General features: G+C 48.6%; 2 protein-coding genes across 4 annotated transcripts in view; one reads left to right on the top strand and one right to left on the bottom strand.

The window, feature by feature from the left end:
• The first annotated feature begins 974 nt into the window (after window positions 1-974).
• slc6a7 (solute carrier family 6 member 7) lies at window positions 975-18,421 on the top strand. Of its 2 annotated transcripts, XM_064352791.1 has the most exons (16): window positions 975-1,404; window positions 1,497-1,898; window positions 4,414-4,639; window positions 7,937-8,068; window positions 8,682-8,830; window positions 9,055-9,116; window positions 9,547-9,685; window positions 10,295-10,429; window positions 10,609-10,712; window positions 10,892-11,016; window positions 11,667-11,779; window positions 11,953-12,090; window positions 13,596-13,695; window positions 14,076-14,194; window positions 14,667-14,840; window positions 15,131-18,421. In XM_064352791.1, exons 2-16 carry the CDS (start codon window positions 1,758-1,760, stop codon window positions 15,299-15,301), a joined length of 2,028 nt encoding a protein of 675 aa, XP_064208861.1. In that variant the 5' UTR covers window positions 975-1,404; window positions 1,497-1,757; the 3' UTR covers window positions 15,302-18,421. The 2 variants fall into 2 exon arrangements, with proteins under 2 accessions (XP_064208861.1, XP_064208860.1); XM_064352790.1 differs by having other exon boundaries at window positions 975-1,898.
• Window positions 18,422-19,072: 651 nt separating this feature from the next.
• Window positions 19,073-22,424, bottom strand: part of stim1b (stromal interaction molecule 1b) — a 34,089-nt gene continuing 30,737 nt past the window's right edge. For both annotated transcript variants that reach the window (XM_064352788.1, XM_064352789.1), the window contains one exon: window positions 19,073-21,600. In XM_064352788.1, coding sequence (XP_064208858.1) covers window positions 21,129-21,600 — 472 coding nt within the window. In that variant the 3' untranslated portion in view covers window positions 19,073-21,128. The remainder of the gene's footprint in view (window positions 21,601-22,424) is intronic.

The raw sequence follows: 22,424 nt of genomic DNA, 5'->3' as shown, positions 1-22,424 counted from the left end.
CATGTTTTTGAAAGAAAAGGTAAAAGGTGACAGAGATTATTTATAGTCATATGAATAACTTCCCCCCAGCTCCAGTATTGCTTATTCCTAGTCAGATGACTTCGCAAAATTGTGTCTTGTGCGTGCACCTGAGGCAGGTACTCTACCTTGACACAACCCAAATTCTGGGCTCCTCCCCCCTAATCCGTTCTCACAATCGTAAAAAAAAAACAAAAAAACTCATAACTCATAACACGCAATCACGTGCAGCCTCCGTGTCTTAAAACACGAGCACTATTGGTGGAAGGAGCGATCAAAAGCAAGATCACTCTAGGCAATCAGACATTACAAAATCGCTAAGTAAAAACACAGTAATGTTTTTCGCATTTACTGAAACATCTAAAATCAAAGAAAATAAAACAGTTCAAAGGAATTGACTTTTAAACTAAAAAATAAAGGCAAAGGTTTCACTTTTAAAGGTGTGATTGGAATGGGTAGACAAACGATAGCACAGATATAATAATAATAATAATAATAATAATAATAATAATAATAATAATAATAATAATACACGTATCACAATAATAGCCTCTATATAGAAAGTTTAGCCGGCTTTATAGATAAAGGTATTTCAAATACAACCTTAAAATAATACAGTATGTTTAAAATGGCTATGTGAAATAAATGGCCTACCAGGCAACAGCAAAGCTCATGGCTCAAAGTCAAGAAGAACAGACAGTTGTTGAAGTTGATGCCCTCAGGTTTGGCTTGAAATATATGCGACATCGTAAAGAACAAAATATTAGGCTATCCAAAGCATTCAGAAAATTAGGAAAGGTTAATGTTTCATGCCTCGACATTTAGGTAGGCCCAGCCCACCTTTGAAACAAAAAAAGATTATTGGACTGTACTTTTTGTTGGGGAAAAAACAACAACAACATATGGAAGCTAGGATTCAAAGAAAATGTATACTGGCTTAATTTCACTGACTATTATTCACTGCGACCTGTCATCTCATGCCGGCTGGCCCTGTGCCTGTTCAAGGAAAGGTTGTGCATCTGTAGCTAAAAAAAAAACAGTAGCATATAATATCCTGCTGTTGCAATTGAGGTTTCAATTGAGGTTTCCTGTTATTTGTTGTCATAGCGACGAAAGCATTCGTAATACGGAGATACAACGAGACCTGAAATGAACCGAGGACAACTCAAACTAAAGAAACTCCAATGCAAACACATTCCAGCGCACAGATGAAATGTTGACAGAATTATCAATTACCTGAACAGTCCGTTTCAAAGACCGGGAATCAGTTTCACCACCAGTGGGCTATCACGTTTCGTTGACAAAAATCATTTCGTTGCTCGAATAGTTTTTTCAAATGCTGATCTACTCCGGAAATGGCATTAAGCGTGTGTGACCTCTCCAGGCGTAAGTATAAAAAAACAAAACGCGAAAGCTTTCATGCATTTGAATTCCCTTCGCTTTCACATAATTCCACAAAGACGATTCGTTTTTTTTAGGGGTGTGGTTTACCTGCCTTCAGGTGAGCGTAAACCTGGGACGCAACGTCAATCAAACAGGTTCCCCAACCCGAGCTGTTCTTGCTTGCTGGCAAAGCATGACGACACCTGCTCTATTCTCCGTATCGGTTCACTGTAACTTTTAAAACCTTCCTTTTTTTTTAAAGAAGCGCTTCATGATTTCTTTTATTTAACAAATAGATTAGATATTATCGATAGTGGAACCGTGAACGGCGCTCTAAAACACAGTCCGCGCGTTCAATGAAACCTTTACCGGAGCAATGGGGCGAACGTCCGAAGAAGACCGCTGAACCGTCCCTGGGTGAGATGAACGGCGGAGAACAGAAAGCGGCACCTAGAAACCACTCCGAAGAGAAAACAACAACCCCTGGAGAGAATGAGGTAAGTCAGGAGAACCAGACGGGAGACTCGCAATCAGACGATCTCCGAGTACAAACAACGTATGAACGTGTAATAATATAGGCTATTTGTGTTTTTTCATAGACCTGTTTTTTCAAACAATTTTAAGTCGATTTGTTTTAACAATAGGTAGCCTATATATAGTAGCCGAATGCAATTTGTCCACCTTCATTCCATCCATGCAGTCAAACATAGTGGAAACTTGCGCGCATTTCAGTTTCACATCACTGTACAACATTGGGAATCTGTTCGTTTGTCCTATTACCTTGAGGTATTTTTCTTTCCCATTTCAGCCTGTCACATTTTAATGTGCTAATAGTACACGCAAATCACTTTCCCGACACGAAGGGGCTGTGACTTTTAACAGATGGGCACGAGCGTTGGAAGGGGAAATAGGAACCGTCATACAATGGCGATGACGAAGAACAATGATGTTAACGCGTCACTGTATTCAAAACATTCTATTGTTATACCCACATTGAAATAACAAGGTCTAAAATGGTTTTTTAAAACATACACTGAAGTCGTAGGGAGATAGCAGGTTTACCTAGGGCTACACTCTCAGGAAAAAGGTACGAGAAAGAGCCTAAAAAGTACATTATATTTTGTACAACATATAATGTTTTGTACAATTCATCTGAAATATTCCAAATTGTACCATTCGTTGTTATTAAGTTTACCTAATTAGGCCTCTATAGCCTACAGTAGGCTACTTTTGAGGGTAGACCTTTAGAACTAAATACAGTAGAGTTATGTGAATATCTAATTTAATCTGTCAAAATAGGCTACTGTACATCAGATACTTTTTTCCCCCATAAGACTCAGTTCATTTGTTTCTTCCACAGTGGTCAACTTTATCACTTGTGAACAACAATCATTTGGGATGGGGCAAGATTACACTGCCATGTATAATAAGTACGTGCGTGGATTGTGGTTTGTCGAGGCGTTACGACACCATTGTGCAGGCCAAAATAACCCCCCCCCCCCCAGTCCAAGCCGATTAGATTGTTCCTGCTTGGTATGTCGTTATCCTTCCCGCATTGGCTGTGTGGCGGACACCATAATGTGGAAGCGCCAAAACGCAATATGTTTGTAACTTCCAGTTTATGACTTGCCGTAACTTTACTGACCGAGCCTGTGCTCACTGTGTGAACTCCACTTGATGTTCATGGCTATGGATGACTGATACTTTATGAGTATTGGACCTTATTTGACCAGTGTTCTGTAGTTTGTCTTCCAATGACCTTCAGTGTGCACTTACTGTGCGTGGCTTTGGATAAAAGTGTCTGCCAAATAAACAGTAATGCAATGTAATAATGATGATAATAATACATAAATAATATGACAAATAATTAAAAAATTCTGTGTAGGAAAGAGAACCTTTGATGTGGGTTGAGGATGAATGGTCGAGCGGTACTGTTGAGTAATGACGAGCGGTCGCCACCTTTCCTTCTGAGGGGACGGATCCAAACGCACCACGGACCGCTTCGGCCCGTGAAAGAATCGCTAAAGCTCTCTAGCGACGGAATGCTCTTGTGTTTTTAGTTTTTTTCGCTCACTATTTTCGTACACAGAGAATTAGTGTTTACAAAAAATTACATTAATACAATGTAAGGCTTACAGCATACATAACATGACATTACGTTGCATTTATTTAGCAGACGCTTTTATCCAAAGCGACGTACAAAAGTGCATTTCATGGCCATTGGACAACTACAAAACACAGGTTCAATAAGGTACAGTGCTCATTTCGTCCAGCTATTGTTCTGACCCAATTTATGCCAAGCCAAACCAGGGAGACTACATGTAGGCCTACTACAACTGTCAGGCTTGCAACTGTCACTTTTGAACTTTACCACCCCTGAACTAGTGTTTCAGACATTGATTGATCGGTTGTTGGCTGCATTGGCACACCCTTTGGTTGGTTCTGTTTGCTCTCCAGATGAAATGGTTTGGCTGCTGAGTGATTGGGCGGCGGGCGGGCGGTGGGGGGGGGGGGGGGAGCGACGGCGGGGGAGGGAGGGAGTGAATAGAGGAACTCAGACTTCATTCAAAGGGGCGTGTCCCTAACAATGTTTTTAGAAGCTTCCCATTGACCTTAAGGCCCCCCTTCCACCCCCCAATTCTTAATAATGGTCACCAACCCCCCCCACGCCCTTGCTGCTCAATTTCCTGTGTTTACAACTTCCTTTTTAAGGCCATGAAAGACGGTCTGTCAGAGCAAGCACGGGGCTAAATTTACTTCCTCTTCTGCGTGCGGAAGGAGAACGCCAGTATTTCCTCCTCCTCATTCGGAGGCTTAGGCCTCAGAAGTTTTTCGGCAGGGAGCGTTCACGGGCCGTCGCTGGTCGCCAGCAGGCTCTTTCGATAAGCTTTTCGGATCGGGGGGGGGAACACGCGTGCGCCGCGACGCTCCTAGGAAGGGGAACGGAGCTGGGGGTGTCCCGCTCGGCCGATGATGTCACCGCCCATCCTCGCGTGTTTCGGTTCCTTTCAGCCGCCGGCCCAGCTGAACGGGCGGACGCTGTCCCGCGACGTCGTCGACCCCGCCTCCCAGCCGCCTTTCGACTCCCGCCCCCCGTCCCCGACCTTCACCCCGAGCCCCCACCCGCCCCGGGAGCAATGGGGGGGCAAGTACGAGTTCCTGCTCTCCTGCATCGGGTACTGCGTCGGCCTGGGCAACGTGTGGAGGTTCCCTTACCTGTGCTACCGCAACGGAGGAGGTGAGTAGGCGATCCGGTCCCGCTCTCGCTTAGCAGCACACCTGCCAATGATACACCTGGACATTCATCCACTGTGGAGCTGCTTTGTTTAAATGCCTGATGCTGGATTTGGGCAGCAGTGTAGCATAATGGTAAGGGAACTGGACTTGTAGCTTTAAGGTTGCAGGTTCAATTCCCAGGTAGGACACTGCTGTTGTACTTTGCCTGAATGGCTTCACATCCAGTGGATGCAATAAGCTGTGTAAGTTGCTCTGCTAAATACCGGTGATGTAAATGTACTGTAATGAATAACTCCGGGTGTCAGACTCTACCCATGCTAGCTGTTGGTGTCCAACCACAGTGTCTGCTGTCTTTTTGGCACGTTTCTGCATTTGAGTGATTAACATAAGGTGTTAAAGAGTCCTCACGCGCACACACACACATCTTGTTTCAAAGACCGGCTGAGTAGTCTGTTCTCATTATTATTAAAGATGATATATAATATGCATGTGCAGAACGTAGGGTGAGGGCTTATGGGGGATGATCTGATGATGTCAGAGGTGGCCGTGCGCGCTGAGCTGATGCACAGAGAGACTCAGGGACGACAACCTGATACCTGGAGGCTACAGACGTGACTTTGGTTGTGTAATCCTGCCAGGAGCGTGGAGGGAATTTGCACGATGCAAAGCGTCGTCGGGCGTTTGTGGGGTCGAGCTGAGAGAAGCGAACGCAGAGACGTCCGGCCAAGTCGGCGTTGCCGTGCGCGAGCCCGCCGTCGCTACGCGGCGACGCAGGAGACCAGACCTGGGTCAAATACGTACTGTATTTGTTTTGGATTCAAATATTTTTCTACGCTTTCCTGACCTTGTCTGGTGTATTGGAACCAATGAAATACTCTCAAAAAGTGCAAACCCCGCCTTCTGGTCATACTGGCCGGCTCAGGTACGCCAGGCAGGATCAACAGAGCACAGAAAAATATTTGAATCCAAAACAAACGCGTATTTGACGCAGGTCTGCAGGAGACCAACTGCCACATTTCGTGTTTTCAGACTGAATGAAACCGGGCCCGGGGTGAGGCTGCGGGTTTAAATCCCGGCTGTGCCTCGGGGCGGCCCGTCGCTGTTACCGCGGTGTTTGCCGTCAGCGGTGCTTAGCGGCGTAGCAACGGCGCGTTTGAAGGGAAGGAAACTCCACCCGGACGGCGCCCGAAAGGATGTCTTTCTCTCTGGTGACGACCGTCGGTTGCCGTGGTGACGGCGGCCTTTTCTCAGGGTGTGACTCTTCCGGCGCTCGGCCTGCGACAGTGGCGGTGGCGTCTGACGGCGTCGCAAGCTCACACCGCGGAAGTAACCGCCTACTCCCGCCCCCTATAAAACATATCCCCCCCCCCCCCCCCACCAACTGAAAAAACTTCACAGCCCCTGGAGGGATCATTTTCATACCTGTCACATTGGCTTCAATGCACCTCTGGCGCTTTCTTTGTTCTGTAGAGAGCAGTGCATACCTACCTGAACAAGATCACACAAACACCGAGTAATTCAACAATCATTACTGATGCTATTCTTTGGCAAATATTTTCTGCATGGAGACTTGGGAGGAATGCACACTAGAGTGAATGTTGGTAATGTGCATTAGAGTCAGTGTGCTGGTAATGTGCATTAGGGTCAGTGTAGGTAATGTGCATTAGGGTCAGTGTTAGTAATGTGCATTAGGGTCAGTGTTAGTAATGTGCATTAGGGTCAGTGTAGGTAATGTGCATTAGGGTCAGTGTTGGTAATGTGCATTAGGGTCAGTGTGTTGGTAATGTGCATTAGGGTCAGTGTTGGTAATGTGCATTAGGGTCAGTGTTGGTAATGTGCATTAGGGTCAGTGTAGGTAATGTGCATTAGGGTCAGTGTGTTGGTAATGTGCATTAGGGTCAGGGTGTTGGTAATGCACATTATTAGGGTGTGATTTTGGCATGGTGTAGTCTATGTGGCTGCTGTCCATCTCTATTGAGCGTAGCCTGTTCCTGCAGGGCGTGGCTGAAGTTCGCCTGTCCCAGCTCGTCTGTTCCGCAACACGACACCGCCCTTCTGGGCCTGCCTTGTTTCACCAGCACGAGCCCAAAGGCAGCTTTGACCCTACGAGCAGGAGGCACCCAGCGTGTTAGGAATTTCCTAGAATCCCTGCCTATGGGTTGCCATGGGTTCTGTTACCGTGGCACCAGATTAAATGTTTGTTCTGTGTGTGTGTGTGGGGGGGGGGGAATCCAAGGGAGGATTTTGTGTGCGGGAACGTCGCGGGAACGCCGCCAGCGGAATTCACCGGAAAGCGTGTCCTCACAGGCCTTAATGCGACTGGGTTAGCGTCTGTGGGAGAAACGAGGGGGGGGAGGGAGGGGGTTCTTTAGACTAACCAGATGCTCAGCTCTGTGGTCCTAACATCGAAAGGTCCCTCTCCCGTCCGCTTCACTTCGACGCATCTTCGGAAAAAATTCAGTGCGGACGTTCGGAAGCGTGACACCGCAGCGGAAGCTCCCGTAGTTACGAGGTGGAGCGGGGAGGAGGAGCGGGGAGGAGGAGAGGAGGAGCGGGGAGGAGGAGCGGAGGAGAGGAGGAGGAGGAGCGCGGTTGAGTTGGGCGTCTGGTGAGCGTAGGGAATCTGCGGCTCCTGGTTTGCACGGTCGGACACACGCCGGCGCTCCGTTCCGGAATACAAAGCTTCCCCAGGATTCTGCCCGCGCCTGTAACCGGAGCCCGGAGCGCTGTCAACATTCCTGGTTGGAATTTGAACTTCACAGTGCCGGCACCAGGACAAAAGGAGAGCCGCTTCCTGGTGGGGGAAAAAAAGCCAGCCAGCCAGTTTTTTTGCAAACATCATTTATATTGATTGTTTTTAGTCATCTTCCTGTTTTGAACTTGTTGGGGTTTTTAGTGTGCTGTCGATCACCTTAGGTGAGAGAAAAGCACTGGTGTTTTTTGGTTGTTATGGAACGTGTTGAAACTGTTTGTGGTTTCGCAGACTGATAAGGACCGAGCAGCTGCTGTAATGCATACAGTCTGGGGAGAGTTCCCCTGGCACATAGCATCTGAAATCCAGTGCAGATTTAAAAAAAAAAAAAAAACGTCATTAGCCAGCAAAACGGTTGCAAAACATTTTCAGAAAACGCTGACAGTCATTTCATTTCTAGACCGCCATGTTGATGTGCACTATGAGGTTTTCACACAGTAGATTTCTAACACTTAAAAAAAATAACTCCACACTGTCAACTCTTCACCTCAGAGCTGGGCTTCAGGTGCCGCTTGACCCCTGTTTTTTTCTGTTCTTCCTCGACAGGAGTCTTCCTCATCCCGTACTTCATCATGCTCTTCTTCACGGGCGTGCCCCTCTTCCTCATGGAGCTGAGCCTGGGGCAGTACGGGGCCGCGGGGCCCATCACTGTCTGGAAGTGTTGCCCTCTGCTCAAAGGTGACCCCTGACCCCTGACCCCTGACAATCCACCCAAAATATCCACCCATAAATATGACTCTTAAAATCCCGAGGATCCCCAAATGCGCGCACTATACAGGACAGGAGGACTAACAGGTGTGCAGGGGTTATTATTATTATTATTATTATTATTATTATTATTATTTTATTTATGCGGGGTAGGTTGACTGAGCACGCATGCATTTGTACAGCAATGTCATGCTAATTACCCCATGCAAGTTAACCTGCATGTCATTGGATTGTGGAGAAGAGGAGAGGTAACAGATGTACTCGGGTGGAGCAGTGTGGAGCAATCTATCATTAATGGATTTGCAGGAGAGGAGTAGTGCAGGATTAACAGGTGAACAGAAGAGGATTACGCACACACACACACACAAACACACACACACACACACACACACACAAACACAGACACAGACACACACACACGTGCACACATGCGCGCACCTATTGTACTGAACCTGCAAACCCAATAGAGTCTGGACCTACAACCTCCTGGGTTCCCAGCCCTGTACCCTAACTTGCTGTGCTGCACTGCCCCCCTCTCACCCCCCCAAACGCAGCTGACCTTTGCCCCCTCCCCCCCTCTCAGGTATAGGGATCGGGATGCTGTGCGTCTCCACCCTGGTCTGCCTCTACTACAACGTCATCATCGCCTGGACCTTCTACTACCTGGGCAGCTCCTTCCAGAGCCCCCTGCCTTGGTCCTGTGAGGCCGAGGCCAACTTCAAGCTCTGTGGGGTACGACACCGCCCCGCCCCCAAACCTAACCCCACCCCCCCAAACCTAACCCTGACCCAAACCCTAATGGCACCACTCCTCCAAACCACAAACCCCCCTCAGATATGTATTTGGAACACCTTAATCCAACTGGTTCCCTAACTTTTTTTGATCATGCCCCCCCCTCTCTCTCTTGCTCCCCCTCTCCCCCTCTCTCTTGCTCCCTCTCTCTCTCTCTCTCTCAGCAAAACAACACAGTAAACGGGTCTAGCCACAGGACTCTGAGCCCCACAGAGGTGTTCTGGAAGTAAGCGCTTCTCTCTCCTGTGTGCTCCTACAGTCCTTCTACATAAAGAATTATGTCTGTTCTGTTAGACGTGTGTGTCCCCATACTGCCTGTGGGGGCCCCGTGCTTGAGAGACATAACTGGGGCGTTACATTAATGGCTGTGTGTGTGTACGCATGTGTGTGTGTGTGTGTGTGTGTGTGTGTGTGTGTATGTGTGTGTGTGTGTGTGTGTGTGTGTGTGTGTCTGTGTGTGTGTGTGTGTGTGTCTGTGTGTGTGTGTGTATGTGTGTGTGTGTATGTGTGTGTATGTGTGTGTGTCTGTGTGTGTGTGTGTGTGTGTCTGTGCATGTGTCTATATCTGTGTGTGCATATGTGTGTGTCTGTGTGTGTGTGTATATGTACGTGTGTGTGTGTCTCTGTGTGTGTCTCTGTGTGTGTGTGTATCCCAGCGAGCGTGTCCTGGGCGTGGTGAACAGTGAGGGCCTGCATGACCCGGGCCCCGTGCGGTGGCCCCTGGCTATCTGCCTGCTGGCCGCCTGGATCATCATCTTCCTCTGCATGCTGAAGGGCATCCGCAGCTCCGGCAAGGTGAGAGAGCAGCGCCCCCCCCCACATCGCCCCCTCGCATTGCACTGCTGCATCAGCGTGCACGTGTGGTGTGTTTATATGGGGGCATGGGAACAGCACAGGTGGCGTGTTACACTCATTAACGCTGTGTAGCACTAACACTGCGTGCCTTGACGCTAAAGCACGGCCATTTTCTGTGAACCCCGTCCAAGCTACGGCAGAAGGATGTACTCCATTAACGATGAACTCCCTTTCACACTCTTTTCTGGAGGTATTACGCTGTCATTTTTTTATTATATAATGCGCAAGCTTCGGTTAGCGGCGGCTGTGAGCTTCTCGCCGGCTTTCTGTGGGAAGGGGACAGATGGTCCGCCGGCCCTGGTGCTGGCGCTTTCATATCCGCTTCCAGAAACATAATATTCTGGAAACATATCGAAATAAAATATGTTATCGATGTCAGAAGAGACACTGATACACGTGGGCATATTTATGGTGCACTGGAGATTACTCTGTGCCTGTGAAGGATGGGTTTGTTAGTGTTCACTCTGATGAGCGCGGAGACTGAGGCTGTGAGATCTATTCGATGTGTTTCTGACACGTTGTGGTGTCATTCCTCCTCCTTACCACCAGGTGGTGTACGTCACAGCCACGTTCCCCTATTTCGTGCTGGTGGTGCTGATCATCCGAGGGGCCACGCTGGAGGGGTCCCTGCAGGGCGTGGCCTTCTACCTCACCCCTGACTGGAAACGCCTGGCCAGTGCACAGGTACCATACACCCCCCTTAGTGGGGGTACCCAATCCTGATCCTACAGAGCACAGGAAGGCACTTTGATTGGTTCAAATCAGCCAGATTTTCAGCTTCTGAGATGATGTCATAAAGGCTTCCTTGCCCCACCAATAGAATGAAGCAGTGTTTGACCTCTGACCCCCTCCTTCCGTGGCAGGTGTGGAACGATGCTGCCTCACAGATATTCTACTCTTTGGGAATCGGAGTTGGGGGCCTGCTCTCCATGGCTTCCTACAACAAGTTTGACAACAACGTCATCAGGTCTGCCCCAGCCTCTATCCCGACAGCAGTACTAAAAATGCCCTTTAAATACTGGCTGTAATAATAATGGAGTGCAATTATATAGCGCCTTTAAAGATCTGAAGGCGTTTAGTGGTGATAATTCTGTTCAAAGGCGCTCGTTGCGTGTTGGCTGCCGCTGAAAGAGGGCTCTGTTTCAGGGACACGATCGTCATCACCGTCGGCAACTGCTGCACCAGTTTCTTCGCCGGCTTCGCCATATTCTCCGTCCTGGGTCACATGGCCTGGAGGAAGAACGTGCCGGTGGGGGAGGTGGCCGACACAGGTAGCGCTTCATCGATAATTAATCGCATTTCCCTTGCAGTTGTGCTTCCTGCGGTAGACAGGAAGAAATGACAGGTTCTATTACGGGGATCTCAAACTCCAGTCCGGGAGGGCCTACTGTGGCTGCAGGTTCAACTCCAGTCCTGGAGGGCTGCAGTGCCTGCAGGTTTAACTCCAGCCTGGGGGGGGGCCACTGTGGCTGCAGGTTCAGCTCCAGTCCTGGAGGGCTGCAGTGCCTGCAGGTTTAACTCCAGCCCGGGGGGGCCACTGTGGCTGCAGGTTCAGCTCCAGTCCTGGAGGGCCACTGTGGCTGCAGTTTTTCAGTTTCAGCGCTTAACAGCTAAATTTAAGTCCCTGATTGGCTAAAGAGACCGCGCACCCTGCTTCTCAGGCCTAAACCGGCTCCTGACTGAAAGGAAAACCATAAAAACCTGGACAAAGTGCTGCCCTCCTGGCGCGGAGTGTGAGATCCCTAAGAGAGGGACCGTGGTGGCTACCAGATTAGCCTGAGGCCATGCTGAACACAGACGCACGGCAGGCTGGAGAGTGCTTGCTCCCCCGTGGGCTTGTTTACTGTGAACACAGAGCTCTGTGTGTTTAAAGTGTGTTATTTGTTTGTGCGCCCCTCTGCCCCCGCCCCTCCCCTCACAGGTCCAGGCCTGGCGTTCGTGGCTTATCCTGAGGCCCTTGCCCTCCTGCCGGGCTCGGTGTTCTGGTCCATCCTCTTCTTCCTCATGATGTTCATGCTGGGCGTGGACACGCTGGTAAATCGCCAGCTCATCGCCTCTCCTTCCCCGTCTCTCCTGTCTCCCCAACCCGCAGCTCAAATTCATATTCAAAACTCTTCAATTCAAATTTTCAACCGTCTCTGCTCCCCCTCTCTCTTCCCCCTCCCTCTCCACCTCCCTCCCTCTCTCCCCCCTCCTCCTCCCTGTAGTTTGGTAACATGGAGGGCATCACCACGGCGGTGCTGGATGAGTTTCCCCAGCTCAGGAGGAACATGAAGGCCAAGTCCCTCTTCCTGGGAGCGCTCTGCTTCGGCTTCTACCTGATGGGCCTGCTGCTCATCACCGACGTGAGTGTGTGCGCGTGTGTGTGTGTGTGTGTGTGTGTGACAGGACTGTGAGTGTGTGTGTGTGTGTGTGACAGGACTGTGAGTGTGTGTGTGTGTGTGTGTGTGTGTGTGTGTGAGACAGGGCTGTGAGTGTGTGTGTGTGTGTGTGTGTGTGTGTGTGACAGGACTGTGAGTGTGTGTGTGTGTGTGTGAGACAGGGCTGTGTAGACAGGTGTGTGTGTGTGTGAGTGAGTGTGTGTGTGTGTGTGACAGGACTGTGAGTGTGTGTGTGTGTGTGTGAGACAGGGCTGTGTAGACAGGTGTGTGTGTGTGTGAGTGAGTGTGTGTGTGTGACAGGACTGTGAGTGTGTGCGTGTGTGTGTGTGTGTGTGTGTGAGTGAGTGTGTGTGTGTGTGTGTGTGTGTGTGAGTGAGTGTGTGTGTGTGTGTGTGTGTGAGTGAGTGTGTGTGTGTGTGACAGGACTGTGAGTGTGTGTGTGTGTGTGTGTGAGACAGGGCTGTGTAGACACGTGTGTGTGTGTGTACATGTTAAAGTCCTGCTTCAAATGGTGAGGTGTGAGGAATTGAGGAAAAAATGCTTTTTCTCCTAAAATTGATCTATGTTCAGTTTCCCCTGTCTGTAACCCAGCCTTACCCGTTATGAGCCGAAAGGCAAACTGACCTCAGATCAGCACTGTCCCACTGGGACACTTTAGACATTTATACCCAGCTCCTGCTTGAATGGACAAACCTCTCCCCTCTCCCTCCCCTCTCCACTGTTCTGCAGTAGTGCCTGAGGACACACACTGAGGTTAGGGAAAGGGTTTTTCACCCCCCCCCCCCGATGGCTGCGATCGGGTTCGTGGTAACCGCAGCAGGGGCACAGAGCTCTGCCCAGGAGGCTCATGGGATTAGTTGTCCAGGCGCATTGTGCTCTGAGGAGTTCTGTTACAAACAACACCCCTTAGCTCTTAAAGGATAACACTGATCATTTTCACCTTTTCCAGTATCGTCAACATATCCTGTGAAAAGACAAAAAACCGAAAATGTTTCTGTCCAGCTCTCAGTACTTTTTGGCGTTTTCCTGCCCCATTTAGGATTCAGTCAGGAGAGCCGTTCATGTTAGCAGTGCACTGAAGTCATTAAATACAGCTCAGAAAGACATGTTTTAATTTTCAAAGCATTCAACCTATTACCACGAAAAACATGGCCTGTGTAGATTTTACCAAATTTACTTTTTAATAAATTTACTGTCTGTCTTAGTCTGTTCTGATGGTGTGATGTCTCTTTTCTGTGCTGATAGTGTACAGTAATGTCTGTACTGACAGCGTACAGTAATGTCTGTACTGACAGCGTATAGTAATGTCTGTACTGAGAGCGTAATGTCTCTTGTCTGTGCTGATGGCGTGATGTCTGTCTGTGCTGATGGCGTGATGTCTGTCTGTGCTGATGGCGTGATGTCTGTCTGTGCTGATGGTGTGATGTCTGTCTGTGCTGCTGATCTGACTCTGCCATGCCACTCCTCAGGGAGGAATCTACTGGTTCACCCTGATCGACTCGTTCAGCACCAGCTTTGGCCTCATCATCATCACGCTCTTCATGTGCCTGGGGATCTCCTTCTTCTACGGTGAGTTCGGCCTGGCCTGGCCTGGCTCGGCCTGGCTCGGCACAGCTCGGTCCAGCTTGCATCTCCCCCCTCAATTTCAAAGATAATCTGCGCAGTATTAAATTTATCATTCAGTGATATAAATATTGTATTTGTTATTAATCCATACCTGTATTGTTTGTTATTAGATTGAACGACTCATGTACTCATGTATACACTTGCATGACTCTATCTAGCTTCTGAACCTGTGACCTTTAACCCAAGGATGGTCCGTTCTCACACAATGCAATACAGAAGAAAAGGAAGTTAGCTGAAGAAAAGGAAGTTGTTTTTATGTGTGTGTGTGTGTGTGCGTGCATGCCTGTCTGATTGTCTGTGTCTGTCTGTCCATCTGTCTGTAGGTATAAACCAATTCTGTCAAGACATCATTGACATGATCTGCCGTTGTCCACCCTGGTGTACCAAAGTCCTGCTCTACTTCAAAGCATGCTGGGTATTCTGCACCCCCTGCCTCTTATTGGTGAGTTCAGACGATGATGAATCGTGGGATCCCGTTTACCACATACGGTGTGACTTCCTCGTTTGTTTCAGGCTGAACAGGGTTAAGGCAGCCTGTGAAATGCCCGTGCGTTGGCGACAAACAGGAACTAAGCAGCATTCTTTATTTGCACGCACAGGTTACTTCCTTGTTTTTCACAAGGATGCGTACACATCATCGTCTATATTGAGCCTATTCTAATTCAGTCTGGTTTGTCTGGTGAGTTTTGATTATCAAAACCAAGAATTTTTACATTCTGTGGCAGTGCAGTTTTCAATGTTTGGTATAGATTTTTGTGGTCTTATGACAATAGAGTCTTGAGTAATTGCAGCTTTCATGACCTCTGACCTGGAAGCTAAATAAATGACAGCGCCCCGGGCGGGACTGGAACCCGCAACCTCTCGAGTTGTTAACCCAGTTCAACCGCTTGACTGTTTGACCGGTTTGGTTTCAGTTCATCCTGACGTACATCTTCATTGAGATGTACAACACCTCGCTGCATTATGGGTCGTACGTCTTCCCGCGCTGGGGCAAAGCGCTGGGCGTGTGCATGGGTGCCACCTGCTGTCTGCAGATCCCCATCTGGGCCATCGTCGCCATCGCCAAGGAGTCGGGCACGCTCAGAGACGTGAGTAAAGTCATGCCCCCCCCCCCACCCCCACAAGACCACTCTGCACCTCCTCTTTACTGCCCTCTACGGGGCAAACGGTATCAGGCGGCTTCCGAAGGAGGTCAGAGGTCACGGGGAAGGAGCTGTATTGCTTTGGAAAGCTGAAACATCGTAGAGCAAAATTAATACACTTTCTAATGCCGTCCCGTTTACCGCAGGTTTGACTTAAACTAAGGTTTAATCCAGGAAGTTGTAGCTGCTAGCTGGAAGAGAATCGGCATCTCACGCTCAGTCTTCTCTTTCCACAGCGTTTCAGAAAGGCCATTCGACCTTTGAACTCCTGGCGAGTCAACAACCTGAACAGTCAGGCTGGCGGCGCTGAGCGGGTGGAGCCGGAGAGGGTAGAGGCGCCCTTCACCGTCAACCTCACGGACATGGACTTCACCTCCATGTCGTGGGAGAGCTCAAGCCAGGCGTGAGCCCCACTGGAACACTGCCCCCAGTGGCGGGAGGTCAGACGTGCAGGGGGCGGGGGGAAAAAAATGGAACCTGGAGTGTACGAACGGCCGAGTTCCTACCTCACAATCTCGTCCATTTCTTGAAGACTCTTCCGTAATGCTGAAGATATTATGCATTTTAATCATGTCGTCTTTACGGTGGATTCCCACGGTGACCAGGTTCTGGTTCATCTGGGGGATCTCCTGTCCATTTAAGTGTTTAAACGTCTGGCTGGTTACAGGCAGCTTACGATTTCAGCCGGCCTAAAAAGTAAAGCGGACTCTTGTGGTTTCAACAACATGTGGTCTCATTGGCCGGACTATGGTACCGGCTCCAGCAAACGTCCAATAGGAATAGGAAACAAAAGTCCAACAGGAAAGGAAACATCCAATAGGAAGGAAGGACCCGTGAGGCCCCTCCCTCAGATGACCAGTGGGTGGAGATGGAGGTTGTGTGTGAGCATTGGGGATTCTTCTCTGAACCCTGACCTTTTTAATCTCTTGCAACCTGTTTATTTACCTGAGACCTGTTCACTTACCTGGGACCTGCAAACTTACCTGCGACCTGTTTACTTACCTGAGACCTGCTCACTTACCTGGGACCTGCTTACTCACCTGCGACCTGTTTACTCACCTCCAACCTGTTTACTTACCTGAAACCTGCTTACTTACCTGGGACCTGCTTACTCACCTCCAACCTGTTTACTTACCTGGGACCTGTTTACTCACCTCCAAACTGTTTACTTACCTGAAACCTGCTTACTTACCTGGGACCTGCTTACTCACCTCCAACCTGCTTACTTACCTGTGACCTGTTTACTCACCCGCAACCTGTCTGCCGTCATGCCAACAGGTAAGGTCCCACACGCTATAAAATGGAGTAGAAGGGGAAGACCTGCTCCTCTGCTCCACAACTGAAAAAGCTCTAATAACACAGAGCGAAACTGTGGCTGGAAATGAACGCCGTTTTAGTGTGTGTGGGAAGACCACGATCTGGGTCCCATTCAGTCACAGTTTATTCTTTACATTTGAACCATTTTAAAAGTGCTCTTATCCACAAACTATATTTCCATTTTTATGGAAAGCATTGGTTTCTTTTCTGGACAGGTTTGTGAGTCAGTGGTGTTGCTACTAAACTCTTTCAATGCCTAGCAGCTGAATCGCTTCCTTAATTCTGATTGGCCGCACAATCCCTTGCATTCTCTGCTCACTACTGCGAATGAGAACTGGGTTCTCTTGTGACCTACCTGGCTAATTAGAGCTAAATTGATATCAGATATTCTGAATTGAGGGCTGTTTAGCTGCAGTGAAGCATAGCTGCCTATAGGGGGCGAGAGAGAGTGCACAGGAGGGACGGAGCGAGTTTTAAAAGGAATAGGAAGAGGAAGATATCTTGAATTCACAAATAGACACAAGGCACAGGCACATTCCTGGTGCTAGAGATCTTGGTTTGAGAAGGAGGTTCCCAAACCGTCCACACCTCCCCCCAGTCCCTAATACCGTCCCTAACACAGTCCCTAACACCGAAGCCTTCTCATGACTGACTGTTACACCCGGTTGTTATTTTCACAGTGAAATAACACTCATACAGCAGGATTATGGACTTCTGCAGGGTTCCTGTGGCAAACTCAAACTTAAGCTGAGACTCTTGCCCTGGAAAAACACACAGGTTGTATATATTGTAGGGTAGGAATCTAACATTGCCTTAGTAGCAACACTGAGTTATATATATTCTAGCTAGTGTTCCAAAGCTGCTTACTTTTTCAATGTCATAAATTTGGCATTTTGAATAGTGATAGAGTAAAAAAAGATTTTTTTTAAATGACATAATTATGAAACAATTCTAAATATTGATGAGGGGTAATACCGCATGCTGGTTTTTACCGTGTGAAGCTGTGTATGAAGGGTGTTGTATGCTGAGTGTCCCCTAAAAAAACCTAAATAAGACAGTCAAATTAACCCTGTGGGTATCGCCTGTGCAGCATTAGAGTGTGTGTGTGTGTGAGACTGTGTGTGTGCGTGAGACTGTGTGTGTGTGTGTGTGTGTGTGCGCGTGAGACTGTGTGTGTGTGTATGCATGTGTACACTTATACTTTGTTTAGCACAAAGGGGGAAATTTACCATGTAATTATGCTATCGTAAAGGAAGTGTGCAAACCTTTATGTAAAATATCCTGTCTGCGGTTTCATTTCTGTAAGCATTACCTTTCATTTTTAAAAAATATAAACTTGTGTAACAAATCTAAATGATATATTTTGATAGCAATAATTGCATGGCATGTCCTACAAATGATTGATAAGTTATGTAATTTTATAATTTGTATGTTTAATTTATAATGCGTATAATGTATCAAGTGCCCAGCTTCCAGGAGGAATGGGACGGGGAACGTAATATGCAGGTCTTATTTGTCTCAAGCATTCAAGTTTCTTTTTACTTTGTTTCTGGAGAATATAGAGCTGTCTTTCTTATTTGCTCGGAAATCCACGAGTACTCTCTGCGGTAGGGGATAGGGTTCCGGTGAGAAGTGGGGGGGGGGGGGGGCTGTCAGAAATCACACATTTTATTTTTATATTCATTCTATGAACTGGGAATATCTCCAGATGCAGACGTGCTTTTGCGTCCTCTTCAGCCTGACCCGATGTCACAGTAAGTGTGACATTAATAAGTGTGGCCCTCTTTGCTTGTGTGTCTGGCTGCAGTGAGCTGGGTTTCTGTGCGTTTCGCCACTTCAGTGACACATTTGACCCTTCAGGGCGTGAGGTCACAAATATGCGATCAGAATGTTCTTGGATGAACATTCTAATGCTGATGTCACAATCACTACTGGCAACTGAATGTAACTGTGTTCTCGAACACTGACTAAGAATTTAAATATAAAAAAAAAAAAAACTAAAAAAACATTCCAAAGAAGCTACTCATCAAAGTTAAGCCTCTTATTGGCTAACGAGTTCGCACACCTTGTTTTTTTTGAGCCCTTAACTGGCTGCTGATTGGAAGTCAACCATGAAAACCCGCAGACACTGCAGCTCTCCAGGACTAGCCTGACATCCATTATCTTGGAAATGTTCTGTAAATGTACGCAATAAAAAAAACTGTACTGTACGGACTACTGTCTTTCTGATACTATGGAATTAAGAGAAGAACTTACCGCTTCTCTCAAATGTGAAGATTCTTCTTCCTCTGAATGAATCTGCACCTGTTTCAGATCACACGCACAACTGAGGAAACAGACCTGGGTTGAAAACACACGTGAAGTATTTCCAAGAAATTCCTACACATTTTCTTTTAAGGGTGTATTTGGAAATGCATTCAGGCACACATTACACTAATTGTGTGAGGTAGAGAGATTCATTTTTGACGTGGGAATTTAAAAATCTGTTAAAGGAGAGCACTGGGCAATGCTTCCCCACATCTACAATCAGTGGAAAAACCACACAAAAAATGTGAAGTACACAAATTTAACAGTGATCAAGGCTTGCTTGGGAACTCAAGTGCTCTTAAAAGCCACAGGGTCAGAAGCTCTTTCCTGACATAATCAGCAGAGCTGGTGAGCAGAGAGCCGTGTCAGATACGATTCCCGATTTAAATTAGTATTCAGTTTGTGCAGCCCGCTGTACAGCTTTTAGAGGGCTATTTGTGCTCATAACCGAAGCTCGGTCAGACGGGTCAGTGTCCGTTAAGCTAGAATAAATTCAATGAACAGAGGTAACACAAAAAGTAAAAAAAAAGAATAAAAGAGATGCAGAAAAAACATTTTTTCGTTCAAAATACTTTTTATTGCTGGTCATGCAGGAGTGTCCTGGAGACTTTCAGTCTCACAACACCACAGAAGATGCAAAAAAAAAATAAAATGAAATTTGTACAAAGATAGAGTAAAAGCTAAAAAGGAAAAAAAGAGTTTGTTGTTTTTTATTCCCCCCTTGCCCCTATAATTCTGCCATCTGGGAGTGGCATCAGGTGGCATGCATAGACTGTGGAGAGGATCATAGTACACCAGCGGGGGAAGGACAGACGGACAGACAGACAGACGATACACTGTCTGACAGCAGTATCCAATCAAAGCGTCATCGTGCAAAACAAAGTCATACAAATTCACTTTTTAAATGTTTATATAAATATAAACGGCCGATGCTTCAAAAAAAACAACAAAAAAAAAAAACAACCTTCTCTCTTTAAACTCACAATTTTTTTTTTTTTTTGAAGGTAATGTTACCAACCTCATCCTGGGAAAAACCAGAAACAAACCGTGTTCTGTGATTGGTGGGTTACACCGTGTTCTGTGATTGGTGGGTTACACCTTGAGGCATTCGGTCCACCTGAGAGGCGGATTGGTCTCGGCTGCGCCGGCTGGTGGAGAGAGCACGCGCACCTGGGTTGCGTTAGCTAATCAGCCCAGGTGCTTAAAGGTGCGCTGCTCTCCACAGTTTGGGCCCCTCCGGCGGACCGAACGCCACACCCCTGCATAGTCCTTCGGTCCCGAGCCGGGATTCCGGGAGGCGGTCGACCCACCCATTCCAAAAGGCACAGAACTCTACCTGTATTCACAAAGGGTCTGACAGCAGGAGTGCTGTTCCAGCATCGGCTCCATCGCTCTGATGATTTATGAATAAAGGGGCCCATCACCCAGGGCATTCTGGGATAGCAAACATTTGGCATTCTGGCATTCTGAGACAGCACCCAGGGCATTCTGGGAGGTCTCCCATTTCCTCATGGCATTCCGTCACATCAGTTATCGCCCCCGGGCATTCTGGGATTGATTGCCACAGGGCATTCTGGGATACCACTCATCATTGCCCCAGGGCATTCTGGGATGGCACACACATTTCTCTGTAAAATTTTGGTCTGAAAGGAAGATTAAGGGGGGTCCTCCAGCATCCTTCAGCATTGAGCTGCACGTATCCCAGAAGTCCTGCGACTGTGGACCAAAGAGCAGAAGCTCCTCTCTGTAAACTAACAGGAGTTCCAGACCGTCCCACATGCAGAGCTGAGACGGTTCCTGCTGCTCGGTGGAGTTGCAGTGATCTCTTCCCAGGCATGCATAGACAGGAGTAGAGAGTAAACGGGAATGATTTCGGCTCCTCTGTGCCCCGTACGGGGGTCCGCGGGGCCCGGAGGTCGACCGCGCGCGGGACGTCTGTGAGACCCCAGCGCCGCCGTCAGCGGCCGTCCGCGGACGCGCGTCTCCTGTGCGTTTGTGCGTTGTTGAGAAATGCGTGAGATCTGTCGTTTGGTCACACGGTACGACCCTTGTTGTCAGCACAAAAAAGGGGGGTGTGGAGGGGGGAAGGGCAGGACCCCATCCGCCCTCCCCCCCCAAAAAAAGAAGGACAGTGTCTGTATCCCGTGCTGGGAAAAGAGGCACAGACCAAGCAAACACCTAAAAGTGTAACACTGTCAATCAAACAAAGACCTGGACATGCAAATAACCGACCGATTTAAAGCTACAAAATCCACAAAGACCGCGGGAGGATTCCCCTGTGAAACTGTATCCTGAAGAATAAATAGCGCTATACATTCAGACCTCTCCTCACTCCGGCCCAACGACCAAAGTCATTAAAAAAATAACCTAAAGCCAAAAAAAATAGGAAACACCTACAAAGTATTTATACCTGAAAAACGAAAATAACCGACTGCTCCCGCAGTTATCCCTCCGAAAAGAAATTTGAAAGATAAAAATAAAGTACCTGCCAATCAATCACTGTGCCAGGTGACACACTGGTCAACAGATAGATCTCAACTTTCTTTTTTTAAACCAAGGACCGAAAATAATAAAAAAACTAATTTCAGAAAAGAGCGCAGGGTTGTCACTTCACTTCTTCTGCTTCTTGAAGATCTTGAAAGTGTGTTTCTTGCGGGAGGCGGCGGAGTCCGTGTCCTCGCCCGTAGAGCCGCTGTCCTCCTCCAGGGGGCTCTTCTTGGCGGTGAACTGGGGGATGCGGCTGCCGTTGCCCCGGGCGACCCCCGCGGGGGAGGGCGTGTCCAGCTCGGTGGAGGCGGGGCTCAGGGAGCGGGAGGACTCGGACTGGGACAGGCCCACCAGCGTGGTGTTGATCTCCCCGAGGCTGGCCGACTTCTCGATGACGTACGCCCTCTTCATCACCAGCGGGCTGTCGGCTCCGCCCTCCGGGAGGCGGGCCCCGCCGTTGGGGGCGTGGCCGGCCAGGAGGGAGGTGGGCCTGACGGGGGCGTGGCCCCGGGAGCCGAAGGAGGCGGCCAGGCGGAGCTGATCGGCCGAGTGGGAGAGGCAGAGGGAGGAGTCTGAGTCCGAGCGGTTCAGGTCCCTGAGGGGGGAGGAGAGGAGGGAGGGGGAGGGAGAGGGAGAGAGAGAGAGAGGGGGGAGGGAGGGGGAGGGGGGAGGGGGGGAGGGGGGGAGAGGGGGGGAGAGGGGAGGGGGAGGAGAGAGGGGGGGGAGGGGGGAGAGAGAGGGGGGGAGGGGGAGAGGGGAGAGGGAGGGGGAGGGAGAGGAGGAGGAGAGGGGAGAGGGGAGGGAGGAGGAGAGGAGAGAGAGAGGGAGAGGGGGAAGAGAGGAGGGAGGAGAGAGAGGGAGAGAGGAGAAAGAGGCAGGGAGAGAGAAAAGGAGGAGGGGAAGAGGAGAGAGAGAGGAGAGAGAAAGGGAAAAGAGTAGAAGAGAACATGGGAGAGAGAAAGGGGAGGGAGAGAGTAGAGAAAGAAAGTGAGTTTGAATGATTTGATTCTAATTTCACTTTGAAATGTACCTAATTCAGCATGACGAACCAAATTAGAGCAATGCATGCTGGGACACCACAGATCCAGGATGCGTAAAGACGACAACACTTGTGGAAAAAGCTGATGTAACTGCAGTGACCAACAGGGGGCGCACTTAATTTGACACAAAGCACAGGTCCCGTGCACTTAAAACGATATCATGCACACTGGATTTCAGACCACATGCACCTGCATTACACAAAGTGCCGTGTACTCCAACACTGGTTTAGCTCTGTCTGAATGCTAAAGGGAGCATCTTCACTGATCTACTGCATTGTCTCGTGTGGTTTCATCTGCTTTTCATAAATCAGCATGTCCTGACCTGACATTTCTGCTTAAATTATAGGGCTAAAGAGTTTGCAACAGTAGCGACAGCACT

This window comes from Anguilla rostrata, chromosome 9 (genome assembly GCF_018555375.3).
Source record: "Anguilla rostrata isolate EN2019 chromosome 9, ASM1855537v3, whole genome shotgun sequence".
Classification (NCBI taxonomy): Eukaryota; Metazoa; Chordata; class Actinopteri; order Anguilliformes; family Anguillidae; genus Anguilla; species Anguilla rostrata.
Note: the sequence above shows the minus strand (reverse complement) of the source record. Positions and strands in the feature narration are given on the sequence as shown.

Coding starts and splice junctions, on each gene's coding strand:
- slc6a7 (XM_064352791.1), top strand. CDS start 1,758: ATGAAACCTTTACCGGAGCAATGGGGCGAACGTCCGAAGAAGACCGCT. Junction 4,640..7,936: donor GTGCTACCGCAACGGAGGAG/GTGAGTAGGCGA, acceptor CTTCCTCGACAG/GAGTCTTCCTCATCCCGTAC. Junction 11,017..11,666: donor GGGGGAGGTGGCCGACACAG/GTAGCGCTTCAT, acceptor CTCCCCTCACAG/GTCCAGGCCTGGCGTTCGTG.